Source organism: Helicoverpa zea, chromosome 7 (genome assembly GCF_022581195.2).
Source record: "Helicoverpa zea isolate HzStark_Cry1AcR chromosome 7, ilHelZeax1.1, whole genome shotgun sequence".
NCBI lineage: Eukaryota > Metazoa > Arthropoda > Insecta > Lepidoptera > Noctuidae > Helicoverpa > Helicoverpa zea.
The window spans coordinates 11010139-11031672 of record NC_061458.1 but is presented as its reverse complement, the minus strand read 5'-3'; the positions used below and the strand labels follow the sequence as shown (position 1 = coordinate 11031672).

At 33.4% G+C, this 21534-nt stretch overlaps 1 protein-coding gene across 2 annotated transcripts; it reads left to right on the top strand.

Moving 5' to 3' along the window:
• The first annotated feature begins 3185 nt into the window (after positions 1-3185).
• On the top strand, positions 3186-21341 carry LOC124631971. Of its 2 annotated transcripts, none has more exons than XM_047166623.1 (6): positions 3186-3414; positions 15614-15722; positions 17593-17735; positions 18596-18709; positions 19087-19187; positions 19821-21341. In XM_047166623.1, the coding sequence occupies exons 1-6, from the start codon at positions 3376-3378 to the stop codon at positions 19993-19995; spliced, it is 681 nt and encodes a 226-aa protein (XP_047022579.1). In that variant the 5' UTR covers positions 3186-3375; the 3' UTR covers positions 19996-21341. The 2 variants fall into 2 exon arrangements, with proteins under 2 accessions (XP_047022579.1, XP_047022580.1); XM_047166624.1 differs by having other exon boundaries at positions 3188-3414; positions 17623-17735.
• Positions 21342-21534: the final 193 nt, after the last annotated feature.

Sequence of the window (21534 nt, the reverse complement as noted above, 5' to 3'; positions counted from 1 at the left end):
TGGTTCTGCTTGGTCACCAGCCAATTTGCAAAACTTTCACCCAGATAAGCGGCAACGGACGGCGTTATTGACTTAATGTTCTGATAAGTGCCGAGATAAATACTCGCCTGTCGTATAATTTCACTGCAAGTCAATTTACATTGCTGCAAGTAGGGTACTGTCTTATCTTAGAGACATGCTGATCTCCGATAAAATAGTAACGAGCTAATGAACTGAATGCTAACATTGTTTAAACAAGGACATTACCATAGCCCTTGTTGGGGAAATATTTTTGTCATAATTCATACATTTGAATGACACCCTACGGGTGCATAACTTACTGCCGTACAGTTAACATTTAACTTCTGTTTTACATCAAATCGCTCTGGGATTTAGTATCTGAAGCAACACAAGATATGATAATTTTGGATCGCGTGTCTAAAGTTGGCTGTGGGCTTAATTATCTTCGCAACAGACGAACAAAAAGTTCGGAATAGCACCGGGATTCCATCAAAACAATTTGACAGTAGTTATTACGCAAGTCTCTGATGGCTAGCATTTGAACAAAGACTGAAGATTACTTACCTAGGTTTAACGTATCTACAAAGACAACTAATCCTACCGATTATCAACTTTGCATTGCAAGCGACCTTGTGGAATTTTACATCGTATTTTGCACATGAAATTAATCAATAGCAGACTTTTATTGATCTTGATATTAATAATAAAATTATTTCACGTGAAGAATAAACGAAATTTTAGCGAGTCGTGTAGGTACTGGCTTCTTCAATCTTCTGTATGAATAAAGAAGAGTTATAGGTACAAATAAAATAAAAGGCGTGGTGGCCTATTGGTAAAGAACCAACCTTTTAATACGAGTCCACGGGTCCGATTCCAGTTCAGGCAAATACCAATGCAACTTTTCTAAGTTTGTATGTACTTTCTATATGTATGTATATCTTGGATACCAATGACTGTGTTTCTGAGGGCACGTTAAACTGTAGGTCCCAGCTGTCATTAAACATCCTTTGCAGTCGTTACGGGTAATCAGAAGCAGTAAGTCTGACACCAGTCTAACCAAGAGGTATTGGGTTGCCCGTGTAACTGGGTTGAGGAGGTCAGATAGGTCGCTCCTTGTAAAACACCGGTACTCGGCCGCATCCGGTCAGACTGGAAGCCAATCCCAACATAGTTGGGAAAAGGCTCAGCAGGTAAATGATGATTAAATAAAAAAAGCTTTTAGATATTTCATCGAAAAAAAAAATAATTACCTAAGTACGTAAAAATAAAATGACATTACCTATAAAATTATATGTATTTAGTGGGTAGGTAATCCCTATTGTAAACGTAAGTAATGGGAAAAATTAATATTTGGCACAATTTAAAATAGGCAATATTTATGTAGCTATTCATTTGCAAATGAATCCTTTGACGTTGCCTTTTATGATTAGGTAGCGTTACGAGAAGTTTGTTAATTATATAAAAATGCATTAAATATATCATGACAAATGCAACTAATTAAACCTGTATAAAAATAAGTACGTGTACCTAAGATAATAAATAATGTAATGCGTTACTAACCTATTTAAATTATTATTTATTACAATAATTAAGGAAAATTTCCTGTAATAGGGAAGGACGTGATCGATATTTAAGTTATTTATAATATCGACATTAAATTCAAATATAAAATCAAAGACAATCGAAGTAACACCTATTTTTCTGAAAACAACTCTTATGAAATTGGCCCTGCTTATCTGAATTGTTATTGCCTACAAATTTAGTACAAGTGCCCAACAAACCAATCAAAATTTTGATAATTTCAGAGGAATGGTAAAACCGGTACCAAGTTTTCCGATTTACTGTTTTGTGTTTTAGCTGACTACTACAATGTTGGACAAAACAGAGTTGTTCGATAGAAATCGTGTTGATGACAAAATAACTAAAATGTAAGCATTAATCGTCACATTAACAAGGTTCAAAAGATATATTTTCCAAATTTCAATTAGCTACGTTCCTTACCTAATTGACATTTCGTATACTATAATATAAAAATGAATCGCAAAATGTGTTGGTAAGCGCATAACTCAACAACGCCTGGACCAATTTGGCTAATTCTTTTTTTGTTGTATTTGTTATTGTCAGGAGAAGGAAGAAAAAAAAATAGGGTAAAGTAGAGAAGTCAGTTGACGGGAGCGAAGCCGCCGGCAAAAGCTAGTAATAATATAAAAATTTGTTACACTATACTAATAGTACCTACTAAAATACCTGACTGGGCAGAGTTGAGCTATGTAATACTGAAGGATATTTTCAGATCAGCCCATAGTTGCTGAGATTAGCATGTTCAGGCATACCTACTAATATTAGGTATAAAGCCGGCTTTTCACTATGAGATATAATATTTTATCGCTCGTCATACAATTTTTTTTTTTTAAATGTATGACGAAATATTTGTAAATATTTATAATGATAAAATATTATATCTCAGGATGTATTATACCATATCATATCCCAGTCAAAAGCCAGCTTGACAGAGCGGTAATATCAGGAACGATGGGTCTGATCTGAAAAAATCTTTACAAAAAAATAATAAAAGGTACTTTAGTAGGTAATACTAGTTTAGTTTAACAAATTATTTGGAAATACTAAATGTCAAGTAAGATACCTATAGATAGTCCGATTGGACTATCTCACTACTAAGTATCTCAGTCTTCGATAGCCCATTTATCGAGCAAAGCTTTGCTTTTAGTCGGGTGCATAAAGAAGGTATTTAGTTCCCATGAGAAGTGGGTGAAACCTGTGAAGGAAGCCGGAATGTATGCAATATAGATATGTAGCAATAAAACATTTTTTTACGCCTGAACCTTTCAGAACAACCTCAAGGCAACGTCATACGTACATTTTTATCTTCGTGAGAACTAGTTTCATTTCTTTAACTTAACAAAAAATTATATAATACCACATAAATGGATGACTGGCCTCTGAACTTGGAAAGTGAATAGGTCAACAGTAGTATTAAAATCGAAAAGAAGGATGTCCTTACAAGCATCCAATGTAAGCAGGTCTTCCTCGCCTCTCTCTTTTGTGTAACTTCTAAGGCGATGAAGGTATTTTACAAGTATGTGGAAGGTTCTCAAGATAGTGGCCGTATGACAACGCGACGACACGTCTTGAACCAGGCCGCACAGTTGAACAGTGCACGCCAGTTGACATCGAGCTGCGAAAACAGGTGTACGTGCCGCTTCAATCGATATCGGTGTTTTGCTTAAACCGCATGCCTACGTCACATGAACACATAAATAGTGTCGCTGTTCGATATGTAATTATTGAGTGACCACTACCCGTTGAGGCCGGAATTGTAAAAAATTATGTTTTGAGTGCTACAACTGCATTACAATGGCCTGGACACTACACTTGCTCCTTGGGATAGCTATCGTGAGTATATTTTGAGGTTTAAATTAATTTGTTACGATATGTCAGCAAGGTATTTGCTATTATGTTTTACTATGTGTTCAGATATTATGGTTAATCTAACAAAACTGTGCTGTTTTATGGTTTATAAACAAAAATTACAATACATGTCAAAATATATTTATGCTAATCAAGTACAAGCATAATTACATTTTTTCTCTGCCTATTTCAGTTCCTATGTGTACTAAATATATTAATTATTTTTACACAGTTTATTTTTATGGATTTCCCGGATATTGATATTTATGACTAGCTGTTATCATTACTTTACAGTTGAATAATTATCACAATTGTTTCATTTCCTCACAATAGAATCCGAGTTTACTTATACTTTTGATAAGTGTGTTCATAACGGCAATGCCATGAAAGTAAAAGTAGTCACTTTTACTGCGCGGCTAATGACGATGCACGAACGATGATATCGAGTGCAATCTGAATTAATTACTGTATAATTAACCTTCTATTGTTCTATCTAGGTACTTTGTAAGTGAAGGAAGACACGGCTTAACTTTTTTTAAATCTTGCTAGGCCGAAGAATCACTAGGAAATAAATAAACATACTAGGTACCTATAAAACGTCAAAATGTTTCATAAACTTGATTCTGTAGTGGATGATTTAGGATGATTATCCCCTAGGTCAAAGAATACTAATCGTTGTCAAAATCATAGTCAACTTAAAATTATTTAAGCCTCTAAATTATTGATACTGTTCTAGGGCATGGGGAACTAGATAGCAAATACTCAAGGTTTTGACTTCTGAAATCAAAAACTACTAAAATAAAACTGAATATTGTAAAAAAATATACCTATTATGGACATGAATCATGTACCTAGTTGTTAATTAAATGTGTAACACATTTAATAATTATTCCTTTTAATAAGCATATATGGTTTGTAATATTAATGGTTATTATATATTATAGTATTAATAAAGTCTTATCAGCTTGGTAAACCATGAACATGCTGAAGGATCGAAGGCATAATGAAACCTTTTGAATTAATTTATTTTATGTGTCCGAGCAGTTAGAAATACGAGTTTTCCCCAGCTTATGTTTATTTTTAACACTTACTCCGGGGCCAAAAAGTGGATGATATATAATGTCGTAAATTACCCTCTAAAACGTATTTTCGTGTCTATTTGTTCCTTGGGCCTATGAAATGATACTTGAATAGCATCTGCATCTAGAGTCAAATAATTAAATAGATAAAAACAGGCATGAATCGAGCACTCATAGAATAAAACCATAATGATTGTTGATGAAACCACTAAATATATTTGCGAGACAAGGAAGCCGGCTTGACTGGTAAATTAAGGTCTAGTACTTGACGTGATTATTACGTCAGTTTGTAAACAAAGAAAAATAAAACAATCAGAGTGACGCTTTTACACAATGTCAAATAATATGCTTAACAGACACGCTACAGATTATTATGTCCTAATATAGAAAAGATTAGTCATGTTTTATGTTGCTTTGCATAGTGGGCGAATCTTAATGCCTTCATAAATTAGCAAGGAAATCGGGAAGCAATGCTTGATTAACTTGATTTAACTCAATATGACCATCCAACATTTTTTTTGGATCTAACAAAAGGAGACTATTTCAAAACATATAGATTTCCTACTACGATTGACGTAGCAGTACACTGCTAAATTGATAACCATACCTAATAGGCTAGGTCATACTGTTAAAAGGCCGTATTTGCATTACTTAGCACTGCCTTTATAAAGTAATAATACAGGAATTTCAAACACGTTATTAATAATAGAAACAGTTATTATGCAAAGGACTTGACGTATTATTTCTGCTTGCTTTTCCTAATAAAACACTATTAACACTCGTAACTTGTAACATAGTACTATTGTAGTCTACTTATCTGTGACCATGTTTTTCGATGCAGTTTTCCTACAGCATACGTATATTAATTCAGTGTCTACTTACTAGGAAAATGCATTTCACTAGGAAAGGTGCTTAATGTAATAAACTCGGGGCAGGCACGATTTTTTTTTTATTTTGTAAAGATAAAATAGGCGTGGGCAGCACAAATAATTCAATTTGGTTCAAGCAAGTTCTAGGTATAGCAAAATATAAGAAAATAAAAACATTTAACAAGAGTTAACAATGTCTACGTTATGTAAATTGGTAATTTATTTTGGGTATAAAGTAATATCACAGGATGGTTATAAAGAAATTTCGCCAAGTAGCTAACAGTCTTATTTATTCTAGTACTAAGAACTCATACCTAAGCAAAGTTACCATAGCCTCTGGCAGTCTATTCTGATAGACATTGAGAGAAGTCTTGAAGAAAACGGTCCACCAGATTCGAGAAAATCCCCATCGCTAAGGTTTGTCAGGTGAACAAACCTGCAACCAAGCAAAAATAAAAGATAAAAAAGTATTGTTACGTAGGTTGGGCTAGGGTTTTTGAGCTGATTTAGGTACTATTCGGTGAGTCATAAATTATTCTCATTTCGTGATTCCAAACGTGACTCACTTTTCATTTTTATTATCTCTACTTGTAAATTACACGATTATCGTCAGAATACAGAAGTAGTTTATAGATTTCGAGTTTCCCACATCACACCATCCATGTGGCTATAAATAAATAGACATAAAAACTTGAATGGGAAATACAAACGCCATAAAACTGTAACTTGGAAAAAAAACTATAAATAAATGCTAATCAATCTCATCTAAATAATATCAGTAACTAATAATTCTATAAATAAGTTGCTCAAGTTACCAACAGTTTATGAGAGGTATTCCCCACGCTGAGCCGGTTTGTTAAGAAGTTATTCATTAAAAATATATCAATGAAAAGAGAAATTCATTAATTAAAACTGATGAGTTTTAATTAATGAATTTCTGCGTGAGACTGCTGTGTTGTTGCTAGTGAGACTGCTTGAGTTTTCGTCTATGCAGCAAAAATATAAAATAGAGCATATTTTAAAGATCATTTTGAAACAATTATTGATTAAAAATAGGTGGTGGTGTTAGTGGTATATTGTTCGTTACAAAGTTTTTTCCGCGTTGTGGCTTGAGTGACTCCCCAGAGATCTAGGTGCTACCAGCACCATTTATTTACTTGAACATCAATCTCAAAACTACTTGAAAGAGAATAAACCGGCCAAGTGCGAGTCGGACTCGCGCACCGAGGGTTCCGTACAAATCCTGGTTAGATAAAAAGTGAGTCTCGCGCCAACCGTTCAGTTTAGAACAATCATAGTTATGGTAATTTCGTGAGAGTCAAAATAGCTAATATTTTTTATTTTATAATATAACTAAAATAGTAGGCCAGTACCTTGTAAAAGTTATTTTATTAAAGTTATTTATATACAACATTTTATAGTCATCATTCAGAAATCTGATTGAAAATAACTAATTATGTCTTAAAGGTCATTGGGCATATCTGACCTGCTTTGTAAAAAGTGGCGGACATGAATCAAAGTAGTTTTAAATCGTGGAGAATGGTATGACGTTTCTTTGAATGTCCAGGATCGTTTGAAAAATATAATAGACAAGCAGTTTCAGAGGATTTTACAGGTTGCAATGCTAGTTTTTATTGTTAAAGACTTTTCATAAAGAAAGGATCTGGAAACCCTGAGTAATCGAGGGCAACTCTTGAATATTGTAGTCACGCATCGAGTCAAAACCAGACATGTGAGTGTATTTTTGAGGGTACTTGTAAACAGTGAAGGTTTGGAGCTGATTTGATTATGGAGACTACAGAGATTCGAGGGAACTCCTGAACGGTATGTTGCAACTACCACGTGTTTGGGCTTATTTTATTCGTATTGGCGAAGACTTTCCACATAGATAGGTTTAACTGCCATTGTGGGTTCGATAGCAAAGATCAGATATAGTTATGGGAACTCCTTTACAATTTATAACGTAACCTTGTGTTGGAGCTTATTTTATTTTAGGTGATGAGAATTCACTACTAATGGGATCTATTATTTTTTTAAACATGCATAGAGTTCTCTCGACTTTCTCACGTCTCCATCATCAGGTAAGCTCTAAACTTTCACTGTTTGATAGTATCACCAGACATACATCTGAGAATCTATAGATATTAGATCTATAGATAAAGCTATAGATATTACAATGTTAATTTTTTTAAACACATCAGTACTGTGTTAATTATTATGATCCACACGTTTATACATTGATCGTCAATATGGAAGCCAAAAGGAAGTTAAACCTGTTTTCCCAACATAAATATGATTTGAATAAATGTATGCATTAATAAATTAAACGACGTTATCTTCCTACACCAAGTAGATACCTGCGAGAGTAAATCAATTGAGAATAGAGAAAAATAATGGTTTGGTAAAGGGTTTAATGAGACACGCAAGACGATTGCTATAATACGGGATAGTTTCAAAGCTAAGTTCGGAAAAATCCTAAGATGAATGAAACAACTAAACATTTAAATCAAGTTGGATCAGCAGAAACAGGATTGATGAAAGCTGCAGGATTGAAAATATGTAAGAAAAAATCGTTTTAATTATTCAGTTTCATAAGGGAGTTCAATTATAAAGCGAAAGGTTAAAATTGAGGTCTCAATCTCGAATCATAGGTGGATGTAAATATTTTAAATACATAGTTACATGAGGACTCAAGCTCGTCAATAAAACTTGATAATTACAGATTTGAGTTTATGCGAATAGGTGTGCCTACCAAAAACAGCGGGAGTGGCAAACGCTATTTTAATTTGTCAATATTTGCAATTCACACACGTCAAGAATAAGTTAACACAGGTATCTTAAGAATAATTATCCTATCGAATTATTAGCTTCGTTATTGTGATAATAATCTTGCTTGTAGATACAAAGAGGTTTGATACAGTAATTATAACGTTATGATGCCATCATCATGCTAGGCTACTCTATTCAATTGTGATAAAAATACAATTTTATATTGACTTCATCAACTCATCGTCGCCACGGTTAACATTGTGTTGTTGTATTTTGTATGGTTGAGAGGAAAACTTCCTGTAATTCAAACGTGTCTTTAGTTGGGAAAAATACTTATAGTACATAAAAAGTCATAGTTTGTCTCGCAAGTAATTGTCACCCTCGAGGCATCGTACTTGTTTCGTTAAACATTTGGATTTCCCAATGACGTTTGCCGCTGTTATATGCTGGTATATAATTATGAATTTGTGTCATCTATAGGCATTGAAGATACATGCATGCATCATCATAAAGTATTCCCCTTATTTGTCTGCATTTTTAAAACCACAAATATTCCATAAGTTTTGAAAATCATTTTTAATTGTTATTCATTCTCTTCAATTTGGAAATTTAATCATAAAATTATTATGACACAATTTCTTAAATGAATATAAAACTGTTTTTTATATAATTAAGTAGGTAATTTCCTTCCTATTATATTTACTTATTCTCCGTCAATAACAATAACGACGTCAATAATCACTCGTACGTGGTAGAAAGCCATATTTAACCGCAAAAATACCCTATAATAACCTAAGCCTTTGTTAAAGCCAAATTAAGTTACAACTTGAATTACAATATTGAATGAGTTCAAAGAAATTATTTTGTAAATACTACCGTATGAGTAGTAAATGTACCTACTAAGAACATATTTACTGTTTCTATTATTTAAAAGGTTTTAAAATGTTGGTTATTTAAGTTTTTAAAAAGTAAAGGCAAGATTCTACCGCACCAGTTTGCCGCAATGTGCCACACTACAGTTTGTCCTAGTCTTCTTGTTCTAGCAAACAGCAACGAATGCGTGCGAAAACTTTGTAACAAGACAACAAGTTCGCACAGAATGCAAAATAATAATTAATATATTGTACCTATTGTGACAAAAAATGCCTCAAGTTATCACGTATATGCTCAGTCAAAAATCACAGCGTAATTATGTGCCGAAATCTTTTTCCTCGTTTGTGTACAGTTATTGCACGAAAAATGTTCTAAACACAAAGCATTGTAAGTATATATTCAGCAGCCCATACTACAATATTCGACACTATCTTATGAATATTAATGGCATTCTCCATTATTTTATATTGGCTAAATAAAAATATCCATAACCATTAAAACGGCTGCCAAACACTCGTCTTGTGTGTTTCGTAATTATAATATCATTTTATTCGCAGTTAAATTAAATTGCATAATTGTTATTGGGATTGCTACGATTAAGCAGATCATACTTTTGTAAAAATTCGAAAGGTTTTTAGTATTTTTATTATTAGGCTGTTTTAAGTTTGCAAGTTACATTGTGAGTCCCGGTGCCATTAGAATATCACACGACAGTCGTTACAATAGTCACAAGCTTGAAAGTCCAACCACTAGTTTTATAAGCAGTTGTTCCATGTAAAACCTGGAACTTATTTTTCAAGTGATATCTATTCTATTCAATTTAAATTCAAACAGTATAAAATGACTCTCCATTCAACAGTAAAGAGTCTAATGTATTACCCACCTAAGGCATTTTCATTACTTAGCTTAGAAGCAGGTTACAAGTCAATGAATTAACAATTATATTTAATTAGTCTCTATAAATATTTATTATCTAGCGGACACTGAATGAGCAAAACTGTTTTAATTGCTTTTTAAGTTTATTTTTAATTTACGAGTCATTTGTAAACTCGTAGTTTCCTGATATCAGCATAAACTACGCCATCAGAGAATGCCAAAAGAATGTTGCTACTTTCTTTTGAATTATTAGGTATCATTTTTATCGGACGCTTACATCATTAAAATTTGACAAACAATTATACTTAATTATGAAACTTTAGAACAAAATACCTAATATAATTTTAAACAAAGTGATACTTACCAATAGAAATGGTATTAGACATTGAAAATATAAAATAGAAAATCGGTTCATTAAAAAAAAACATATTTATATTCATTATACAGTTCATTCAATAGGTTTAAAAAGTATCATACCTTCCATTGAACATTTATACAAAACTACGATGTATTGGTTGCACACAACGTTTTCTCATAGGTAGTTTTAATGTAAAATCCGAATCGTTTGCATTTATGAATTAACACAACATACCTACTTAATAGGTTAATGAACTAGAACCTGACCTAACACGTGTTAGCATAAAATGCAGGCTTCACTGACTTAAACCGTGTTTTGAAATCACATTAAATTCGATTCGGAAAAACCAGCCTGAGTTGGAAAACCGTCTACACGCCTGTAAATGGCCATAACTAGCCTAGGGTATTAACTTTATGAATATTTATTTTATAGTCATTTTTGTTTGATTTTTCTTTTTGTATTTTATTTTGGTACTGAATATTAAATGAAATATTAAAATACTAAAATATGTTTTGTTCAATAGCAGAAATTGAAACGGAATTGCAACGTCATAATTCGTAGAACTAATAAACCTCAAGATGCGTCCAATATTGTATTTACTTATTTATAAAAATTAAATTCTGCTCCATCTCATTCAATGTCGAGAAAATTTTAGGATTGCTGTTTTAGAGGCAGGCTGGACGATCAAAAAATAAATTGCGCAATATTACGAATAGTGCTCATGTGTTGACTTTATTGGACCCAAAATTGAAGATGCGCAATTTTGAGCGTCTTAAATGTTTATTGCAATATTGTGCAATTTAATTGATCGGTTAGGCTACCGCTTAACAATAGTAATCTGGTATCGCGCAGTACCTAGTTATAATACGAGTACATATGTTAATGACCATGGTGATAAAATATATCCTATTAATTATAATAAAAAGAGAAAATAGACCGTAGTAAATACATTATTGTATTTTTTATGTTTACAAACACAACAGTAGTTACACCGAGGTCATGAGCTGATAAATATATTGATAAGTGTTATGATTGGTCTGTCAACAGTTAGTAGTGTTTAATAGACTATAATGAGACAAGTAACATTATGGCGTCATTGCCAAAACTCGTAACAACTCATAAGTACCCAAAGCATTCATTACACAGAATAATCATTTGTAAAATTCCAAAAAACCCGAGTGTGAGAATTTTTTTACTTTAATAGAGCGTTAACATAGTCATATTTGGATCTGCAATGGCCATGGAATTGCATTCCGTAGCTATTGGTAGTATTTTGTGTTTACTTAGGTACTAATTGTACTTATTATCATTAATGTAAAATAAATCTAATCTAAAAATAATGCTTTCCTGATTTATTATACTGTTCCCGTTATTAGCTACATAGTTCTGAAACTAAACCAAATAGAAAGTGGAACTGCCCAAGACAATCCGCTCTCACTTTAACTGGCTCACAGAGCGAGGGTATAATACTGCTTTAATTTTTGATAAAGCTGTGTTCCAATAAAGGCACCTTGGAAAGTTAAAATAATTTTCACCGATCTAAGTGCTCCTGCTTTACCCAACTACATATGTTGGAATCGGCTGAATATCAGTGGTTTTCATGAGAGAATTCGACTGCCTATCCGACCTCGTTCATCCCGATGCCCCTTGGTAGGGGCTTTCTGACTTCTGACTATTTATTCCTCTTTCACAAACTAGGTACCTACTGAATGGATTTTGTCAAAAACCTTGCTAAGCCTACGCATTAGACAATGTATTAGATATACAGGTTACTTTTTATCCGAATTCTAGAAGTACATAGTTGTCACGGGATGCGGGAAAAACTGCTGATAAATAAATAAAACGTTTAGTTTTCGCTTCAGCTGTAGTAGTAACTATGTCGAATTGTCAGCTTGGCTTTAATTCGCCACACCTGTTTACAAACAACGGTGATTTGAATTTATTCCGCTTGAAACCCACACGCACGAGGAGTTTTGTTTCGTCTTGTATAATTCTGGCGGTGAGGATTTCCCTATAGTTGTATGCACAGAATAATATTATGGTATATGAGTGTAAAGCGCTATTGTCGCCTTTTTGATGCAAAACGTAATAGTAAATTGAACGATATTAAAAAAAAAAATCAAAAAGGTACAATTTCCAACCAACCCTGCATAAGTACCTATTTATATCGTGCATTTATAAACGCAGGTCAATATCAGAGAAATGGCCTTGTTTCTGAACGTTGTATGTCCCTGGCCCCACTTAGCCCTTTGATCTACAGTCATGTAGATATAAGCGGACTGACGTGGATATAGTTACTTATACACCTTTATAATAATAATAATAATAGCCCCGCAGGGCATCTGAGGCGGATGACGGGGAGTAGCGACCCCGCGGGGCTATATATCCGAGTGCTCCAGGGAGAGTATACTGTTCCCCACCTCCGGCTTGCCGGAGTGAAGCATGACGGGGGATAGTTCTCCCGCCTCTTGGCTTGCCTTCATCGGCCGGTCAGAGTGGAGTCGCTAGTGCAAGGTTAGTCCTGCTCGGAGGGTAGGTGCCTCGTGGTAAGTGACGAGTGGGCCGGTGATGCTGGACCCACAGGGAGCGCGTGATCTGCGTTTAAAGTCCGCCGAGGTATCCTCACCCTTCTCAGCCGCTCATGTCCCTGTTGCCCTCTTGTTGCTTTTCAGTGACTGATTCCCGGGGGCCCAGTAAGTGAGTTGGCGAGTCTCCACCTACCATTTTAACATGTATTTAATACATTGTCATCGGCAGGTGCCATAGTTCCCGTAGTTTCCCCATTCCTAGTCCATTAGCATCCCATCCCAATAGCCCTAGTAGTTTTATTCCATATTAAGCAATAGTTTAGCACAGTCCTTGGGTACGTTTCTATAGTGTATACAGGGATAATCGTCGGTTTTGTGTCGCCATTTCATTAAAGTTGTCTCAAAAGGGCTTCAGCGTGTTGGCTTCGGCCCCACGTTCGCCTTCCAAAAATCCGGGACTCTGTAGTCCCGTGGTCGGTTAGAGACATACAAGATATAATAATATAATATATGTATTGCTTCACCTGGTTTAAGTAAGAAACCTTCAGTACCTAAGTACAATTTCATAATCATAGAAAGTCCAGTGCTGGACATAGGCCAACCCTTTATCCACCTCCCCAAATGGACGATGAGAGCCTGTGCACTTTGCAAAGTCGCCCAATATTTGGCCCGATGGTTGACTGGCACTTGGCAAACTTTTTAGCCCGATAAACATTTAAGTAGTGTCCGGAGGGCTCTTAATTTTAAAGTCTATAAACTCTCACATAGGTGTTCAAACTAAGAATTTAGCTGATAATTAGTTATTGCGTTATTATTGCACGGTCTTATAAATTAGTAACTGACGTAACCGATAAGTAGGTACTTAACTAAAGATATCTCAGTTTTATTTTGGAACTTTATTACCGAATTTCTTATTACACACAGTTATTCTCAAAAAACGATAATCACGTGCAAAAATACCAGTTTCGGAGTTCACGTCCGAAGCCATGGCGCCAGTATTAATTAATCTCGATATTTTACTTGTACATTTACCTGCTTTTGTTATTTACGCTCATAAAGATTTGCCGCTGTCAAAATCAACCTTGGGCGAGTTCCTAGAAATCGATTTGTACTGCATATTGCAAACATTACGAAAACTTAAGCTCAGATCAACATAAGTAGGTACCTATATATAAGAAAATTTGCATAAAATTACATATATCTGCCAATCCGCGAACAAGAATATTTGACGAAGCTAATAGGCATGAGGACAGTAATCAAAAATCATTAAAATAATATATTTATTAAATTAAACTTGAAGCTTGGAATATAAAACGCGCATTGTTTTCTTTATTAATAATATGATTAATATGTATTTTTATAAAATAAAATTACGAAATAAGGCAATCCGCCATGATATTTTGAACACAAATCAGAGCTCGTGACGTCATCTCTCAAAACAAATGGCGCGAAAGCGCGCGAACGTCACATTTCTTTATTGTGAACTTCCACTGCGATCTTTGTTTTTAATTAATTAATTGTTTATAACACGAGTTATGGAGCCCGGATTTATCAAGGCAAACAGCGCTAATTTGCCTAGAATTGATATCATAATGCTGGGAAAGTTTTTGGCATCAAATAAAGATTTTTGTTCAGCTGAATTTAGAAATGTTAAAACTTCCATGTAAGTATACTAGTTTAATTAAAAAACAATGAGAGATGAAACCTAACCTCGAAATAGTTATTTACATTATAAACTATGCTAGAATCTAGAGAACTATGTAATAACTTACATCAAAGTGATCTTCACAAAAATAAAGTTGTACCCTGGGCAATATTGCTTTTGAATCTCGACTTGCAAGTTTAAGCCACTTGTTTCGTATTTTTTTATTGTGAGGAACGTACACAAATAACTTATCAGGAGTTGTTTTGGATGTGTTCTTACACTGGGGGACCCCACAACACCTATGCCCTTTCGAATTCATATTTAATAACACAAAAACGTAATTATTGCACGAGCGTTGTTTACTTGCGTCTTGTAATTTCAGTCGTGACGTAACAAGTGACGACATGACACTGACAAGCGTTTTCGCGCCGGATTCAAAGTGGACAGAGAAAAATGCAATTATTTGATAAAAAAACTTCGCATTTTCTTAAAATTAATAATTTTTCATATAAAATAGACGTATACCTACATCATACAAAGGAATTTAAAAATTTGTCATCATGCCTATTAACTATATATTGAGGGAATTATGTGTTCTTTAAATCACAAAAAGAACATAAAAAAATAATTGTAATGGTTTTAACACTAAACTTGTTAAGGTAGTTATTTTTTTATGTAGATATTTAAAATGCAAAAGGACAAACTATAGTATCAGTTTCCTTTCAGTTCATGTCACGAAGAGCATAGAACTGTGTGGCCCATTTGAATATTATCATAAAAAAATGCCAGGTTAATTTCTGCAACAATTATTTTTATTAGTACGCGGAATCCATAAATAACAGGCACCTACTGTTTACTTTTAAGACTACAATCGTTAACTTTCATGGTCAGTTACCTCGTAGATTAAGGTTGCACTGATACGAAGAAGTGTGACACACAACATGTGTATTATACACGCATTAAATTGTAGGTTTTTTTATTTTTTATTTCAACAGTAGTTTAGATATATCATTAAATTTAGTTTATAATATCAATCACCATGGTGTTATCAAATGGTTGATTCCACAAGTGCATTTATTGTATGTATGAGTCCTACACCTACTTTGGTAATTCCCAGAAATAATTAAATGCTGAATTTTACCGCGGCTATAGACACCTACTTAAATAAAGGCATTTTTCATTTTCAGATATCAGCATCTGCCTACAAATGCAAGCACGCTTTACAAGCGAACGCTCAACTGCCACTGACACGCACTCAAAATGGAACTAAAGTTGTAAACTTACAAAGTAGAACAGGTAAGTCAAAGAGAACAGGGAAGATTTGTAATTACGTGATCTTTTTACAAGGAAAACCAATAATTGAAATAATGATTACAAAACTGTTATTTTAATGATCGGCAAGATTTATCTTTTGCAAGTGATTGATTTGCATAATTTTTCGGTTGTGGGCACTTTTTATACATTCAAAGATTACCAAATAACTAACTACTTACTCAATTACAAAAATAAAACGTAACTATAAGGCAACCCATGAATATTCCATAATTCTGCAGTGACCTTTCCTTGTTATGATTAATAATTAAAATCAATTAAAAAGACTAAAAGTAATGTAAATAAAAAGATCAACTTGTCTAAGTGCGTGAGGGATCAAAAAGGGTTCTCATTGAACATTTTTAAAAAAATCTGTGTTTTACTCTTCTGTTGTCTTTAATTTAAAGACAATAAAGTCACAAAGCTATACCTCGCCACGGTAAATAACATTATTAGAAACATTACGTAGACATTAGTTTATGTTGAGAAGATGTTCACCTTTAAGTACCGAGGTGCACATAATTTCGATCTAACTGCATCATGCAAGGCCGGACGTTTACATGGCTTGCAATGCAAAGATTATTTTAGCACTGGCGTCATTGGCGCTAATTTCCTCCTTTTACGAGCTGCATATGGTCAACCCGATGCTTTAGCTTATCGCCAGCGATAATTCGATGACGTAAATTTTTAATGAATTGTATCACTGTTTTGATATATTTAATTAAATGTTCTCGAACACAGAGAAGGTACGTACGGGATGATTAGTATGACTAAGTAATATTTAATGAATTGTATATTTATAAAAATACACAGGAAATTAATCAAATGGAAAATATAATATTGAGTAGCTACCTGCAGTCAGCCAACCTGCAGGAAAAAGTGAGGTTTTTCATTCTAATTTTGGTATGAAGCTGAAATATATGCGTACGTATACATATACATGGAATATACGGAACTATCGAATTTGGGTTTTGCATTTAATTAGCTTGTATTAAAATGGTTAATTAGAAAATAAATACCTTTAAATAATCAAGGAGAACTGACGTCATAAAAAAATACTTAATACGTTAGTTAGGTTTAGGTAACAAAACTATTGTAATGCTTATTGTGCTAACAGCTTATCAAACTGCTTTTTAAACTGCTTATTGTAATGCCTTTCTTAAAAAAAAAATAAGTAATCAATACCCACTCATTCAGTAAGACTCATTTACTATGAAAGCAAGGAATTATTTCTGTAGGATTCATAAAACCTGCATCTTCATTCGTTTACTTGAACATCGGAAAATACTAACTCATCTAGGTAAACAAAAAAGGCTAATTTACATTTGCAAATTATGTTATAACCGCAATGTTTCCGGTTTTAACGTTAAATTGAACCAAAGTTTTATAAAAACACTATTGTAACACGGATGTGTTATTGTATTTTTTTTTCTTTACATTAGTAACCATAACATTGAGATATAATAATTATCATTCCATACTCTTTTTCTTGGCACATACTTATTATTTTGTAGTTAGGTACTTTGTAGTTATGTAGTTGCCGGAACGTTTGCAGGTTCCTTCAACTACATAACTACAAAAACCTATGTTCAATGAACAAGTTGTACAGCCGGCTTTTCACTATGAGATATAATATAGTATATATTACATCCTGAGATATAATATTTTATTGCTCTTCATACATTTGACACTGTGTTATAATATACATACATCTATATTACATCCCAAACTATAAACATTTTTTCAAAATGTATGACGAGCGATAAAATATTATATCTCAGGATGTAATACATATTATATTATATCCCATAGTGAAAGGCCGGCTTCAATTCTAATGAAGTCTTTCATGTTTCAGGTGAAAGTAACGACCAAATCGTATTTCCAGGTCTAACTTCCGGCGACTTAGAATTGGAAATACCTGATCATTGCAAGAAGATCGGTATATGTGACGATGTTCCTAACTACCCAACAGAAGAAGTGGAAAAAATTATCGCAGAGGTGAGAATTTGTTTAGTTTCGATCGTAAGGAATCATTTTTTTTTTAATTAATGGCTATTTACAATTGTTACTGTTAATTCCAATGGACCAAGCAAAACCAATGCAAGCATAGTGTATAATATGGTGCGATAGACACAGCATGAAAAATTTTGAGTCTTCTTATCAAACCCTATTAAATAAAAATAATCTGAATAAATAAATAAAATAGTTATTGTCTCAAAAAGGGTACACACAAGGGATAACACACATCAGTAATAACAATCTTCACTTGTACAATAATTTTGTTGAACACTGGTACCCAAAGTCAGATTCAGCTTTATTAATTTCCACAGATAGTTAACGTGAAAGTGAATCGTAGATTTGTCATAATGTGTGTGTGTTTGTGCGTGTGTTTGTGTGAGTGAGTAATTAAATAGATGCCAAAAATAGATATCGATTCGTATTTGATTTAACTAAATATTTATGTACCTACTTACTAACTTGTGAATGACATGCCAGTTCCAATTGACTCACTTCATTCATTACTGTTTCACTTCAATGAGGAATTTTGGGAGTATACCTAACGACCAATACCCTGATCAGTAACTTGAAATCTCTTGAATTCAATAAACTTTTCATGTGTAAGTCGGGCTCGCCCACCGAGGGATCCATAACGAAGAATATTATAAATACATAGTTCAGGAATCGAATTTAGGAGTATTTTTTTATATGAAAAATTATTGATAACGAATAGTGTAATGTACCTAATAGGCAATATTATTGTTGATGATGAAACTTAGTCGTAGTCCTAAAAACTAAGATTCTGAATTGCCTGCTTTTTCCAAGAATTTATACGTAACCATCTTTGTATATCTTTACAGACTCCAGAGTTAACGAAAGAAACTGACAACCTAGACTTGCCTGATGTTCCGGACATCGCCCAAAGAGTAGGACCCATGGAAGACAATATCGAGCTGTGCAATATTCAAGAAAAGGTTAGTGTATAAATGTACTGATGAGTTGAAACATTGATGGAAATGCAAGAACCGCTTTTCAAAGACGAATTAACAAAGGCAATCGTGCAGAGCATTATTACATTTTTTGCAATCATCCTAACATGTTACAAATATATAATCATCTGGATTGACGACAATATTGTATCCAAACAAATAATTATTACAATTGTGCTACTTTATTGAACATAGGTATAGCACCGGGATAAAATTGTAGGCTGTGCCATTCGCAGATAATGTAGCTTCCCAATGCTGAAAAAATTGGTCCCGTAGTTTTTGGGATTATCCATTACAGTGAAACAAATTTTTCCTCTTTATAATATTTATATAAATTCACAATTTCTTGATTGAATTTCCAGGTTGTATACCCGAAAGCCGCGGTAGACGCGTCTGGCAATTGGCATGTGGTGCTCAATAAAGAAGAAGACCCTATTCAGGGTTTCAGAGTTGAGATTTGCGAGTAAGTAAAGAGCACTTTTTCTCATTAGGTTAGAGTAAGTAAGTCCTTAGGTTAAATTATGCATTTTACTATGGCACATGACAGTATAGGGCACCCTGATACCTACAGAGATTATCCGTAAAAAAGTTGTACTTTAATCGGTTCCGCAGTTTTTCCCAGAAAATCTAATTTCAAATAAAAATATAAATCAGTGTCAGTGTTTTCAGTCTTTGCTGTAACAAAGACCGGAATTCATCAAACAAAACTTCTCGTAAATCTAATAAACAAATTATCTAAAATTATAAACTAAAGTTTATATGTGCATAGTATCATAAGTTTGCAATTTGCTGCAAAAGTCATGGCCAATAGGCGAGTAGGTAATTTATTTAACTACCTACTTATTGTTTCGAAAACCTTTCATACGCAATATGACAATCAGAATCAATTTAGTAAGAAGCTACTAATTGGCACCTTATTGGATCTACTTATAATATCAAGAATTTGGAAAAATGTGACTATTAGGGACTGCTAGAATGACTGATGAATTTCGCTAGATCATAGTCACATTTGACCCGATTCCTGGATCGATGCTTTTATTGTACAAAATAATATAAAATAGCCAGTTATCTAACATAATTTCTCTTTTGATTTCAGTACCGACGGTGATCCGTGTTTAGGATTTGCTTATTTCGCAAAGGGATACGAGGCCCGGTGCAAACAAAAGTATGTGTATCGCAACATGCACGTGCTTAGCAATGGTGGAAAAGTGGAGAAAAAACTTAAAGTGCCCAGTTGTTGCGCTTGTGTCGCCAGACAAGTTTTGACATAAACCAATACTTAAACCATAACTAATTTATATTAGAATGAGGACCGAAGAACTTTGTTTAGACCAATTCTGCATATAGAACGAAACCCACTATAAATATTATATCTCGTGTACAACAATTCCTTGGCTGTTGTGAGTTATTTGTAAATGTTATCATGTAGAACTTATGTTGGACTTGAAATGTGTTATAATAAGTCTTAATGTCAGTTACTAACATTATTTACTTTAGCTGAATTATGTAAATCATTTGTTATTAAATGAATGATAGATGCCAACTGTTGTACATATAATGTAGAGGCAGTTATTGTTGGCAATATTGAATGTACATATTTGTATCATAAAGAGAATTATTAGAAGATCTTACAACAACACAACTTCCTAACTGATTATTATGCAGCATCATTATATACTTGCTATGATGTATAGCATTTTAACTATTTATATTTTGCGTATACAATTGAGTAAATAAATATATCTGGTCCACATCATTTTTACAAATTGCAGTCTCAAAATATCAGTTTTGAAAGCGAATGAAGACTTAGGTCCGAAACTAAACATGGCTAAGAGGCTATTTAATAAGTCATTTCATAAAAGTACTTTTATGTATGGGAATAAAACAATAATAATAAAAAATATGGGATGCAAAAAAAAAGTATCTCGACTGTTACTGTGTCGGTTACGGCCAATGGTCTAATAGCCAAGAGCCCTAATGGGGCTCTCGTTAAGCGGCTGGATCAAGGAGCTGATTCAGAAGAAATTACTCCTTGATGCGGCGCGTATCGCGAGGTTTCTGTCTCTGGACCCTAACCACCGGTACCTTTGACCCTGTGCCCGATATCGGCGGCCACCTATTTTTTATATTTTTAAATGTTTTCTTTATATAATATATATAATATTTAAAAATGTAATGAATATGTTTATAAATGAATAAACGAGATTATAAAAAAAATATGGGTTGCTTTAAATATATAACATTATTTCAATATAAATATCTGTATGTGACAGCAATTAAGTGAATAAAAAATATAATTCAAACACACATTGCTGAACGCCCGATGTCATACATAAAAAGTACCAACATAACATAGGTACATTTTGTACAATATTGGAGTTTACAGTAAAGGAAATTTTGGTAGCAATGTAAGTGACACGACATATTAAACTTGTGACAAAATTATACAGATAACGAGCATTATTTTGTTTATATTACCATGATACTTAATAGTTGTCAATCTAAAAATACTTGGATCTATTATACACCTGTGAAATATCGATAACCTACCGATAGTCATTTCTAAGAATAAACATTGTCTAGATAAAAATAAAAAATAAACGAATATCAATTAAAACTGGTTTTTCATGTTACTTGAACGTAAACTAAGTGGACACGACCTTCACATTTATTTACCACGGCTTAATGCTGACAGTTAAACATGGGTAGGTACCTACTTTATTTTATTACATAGGTACATACGGTTCTATGCTAAATGAAATAATTATAAACAACAACCACTCGTTACGTGAGATTTTGATCTTAATATT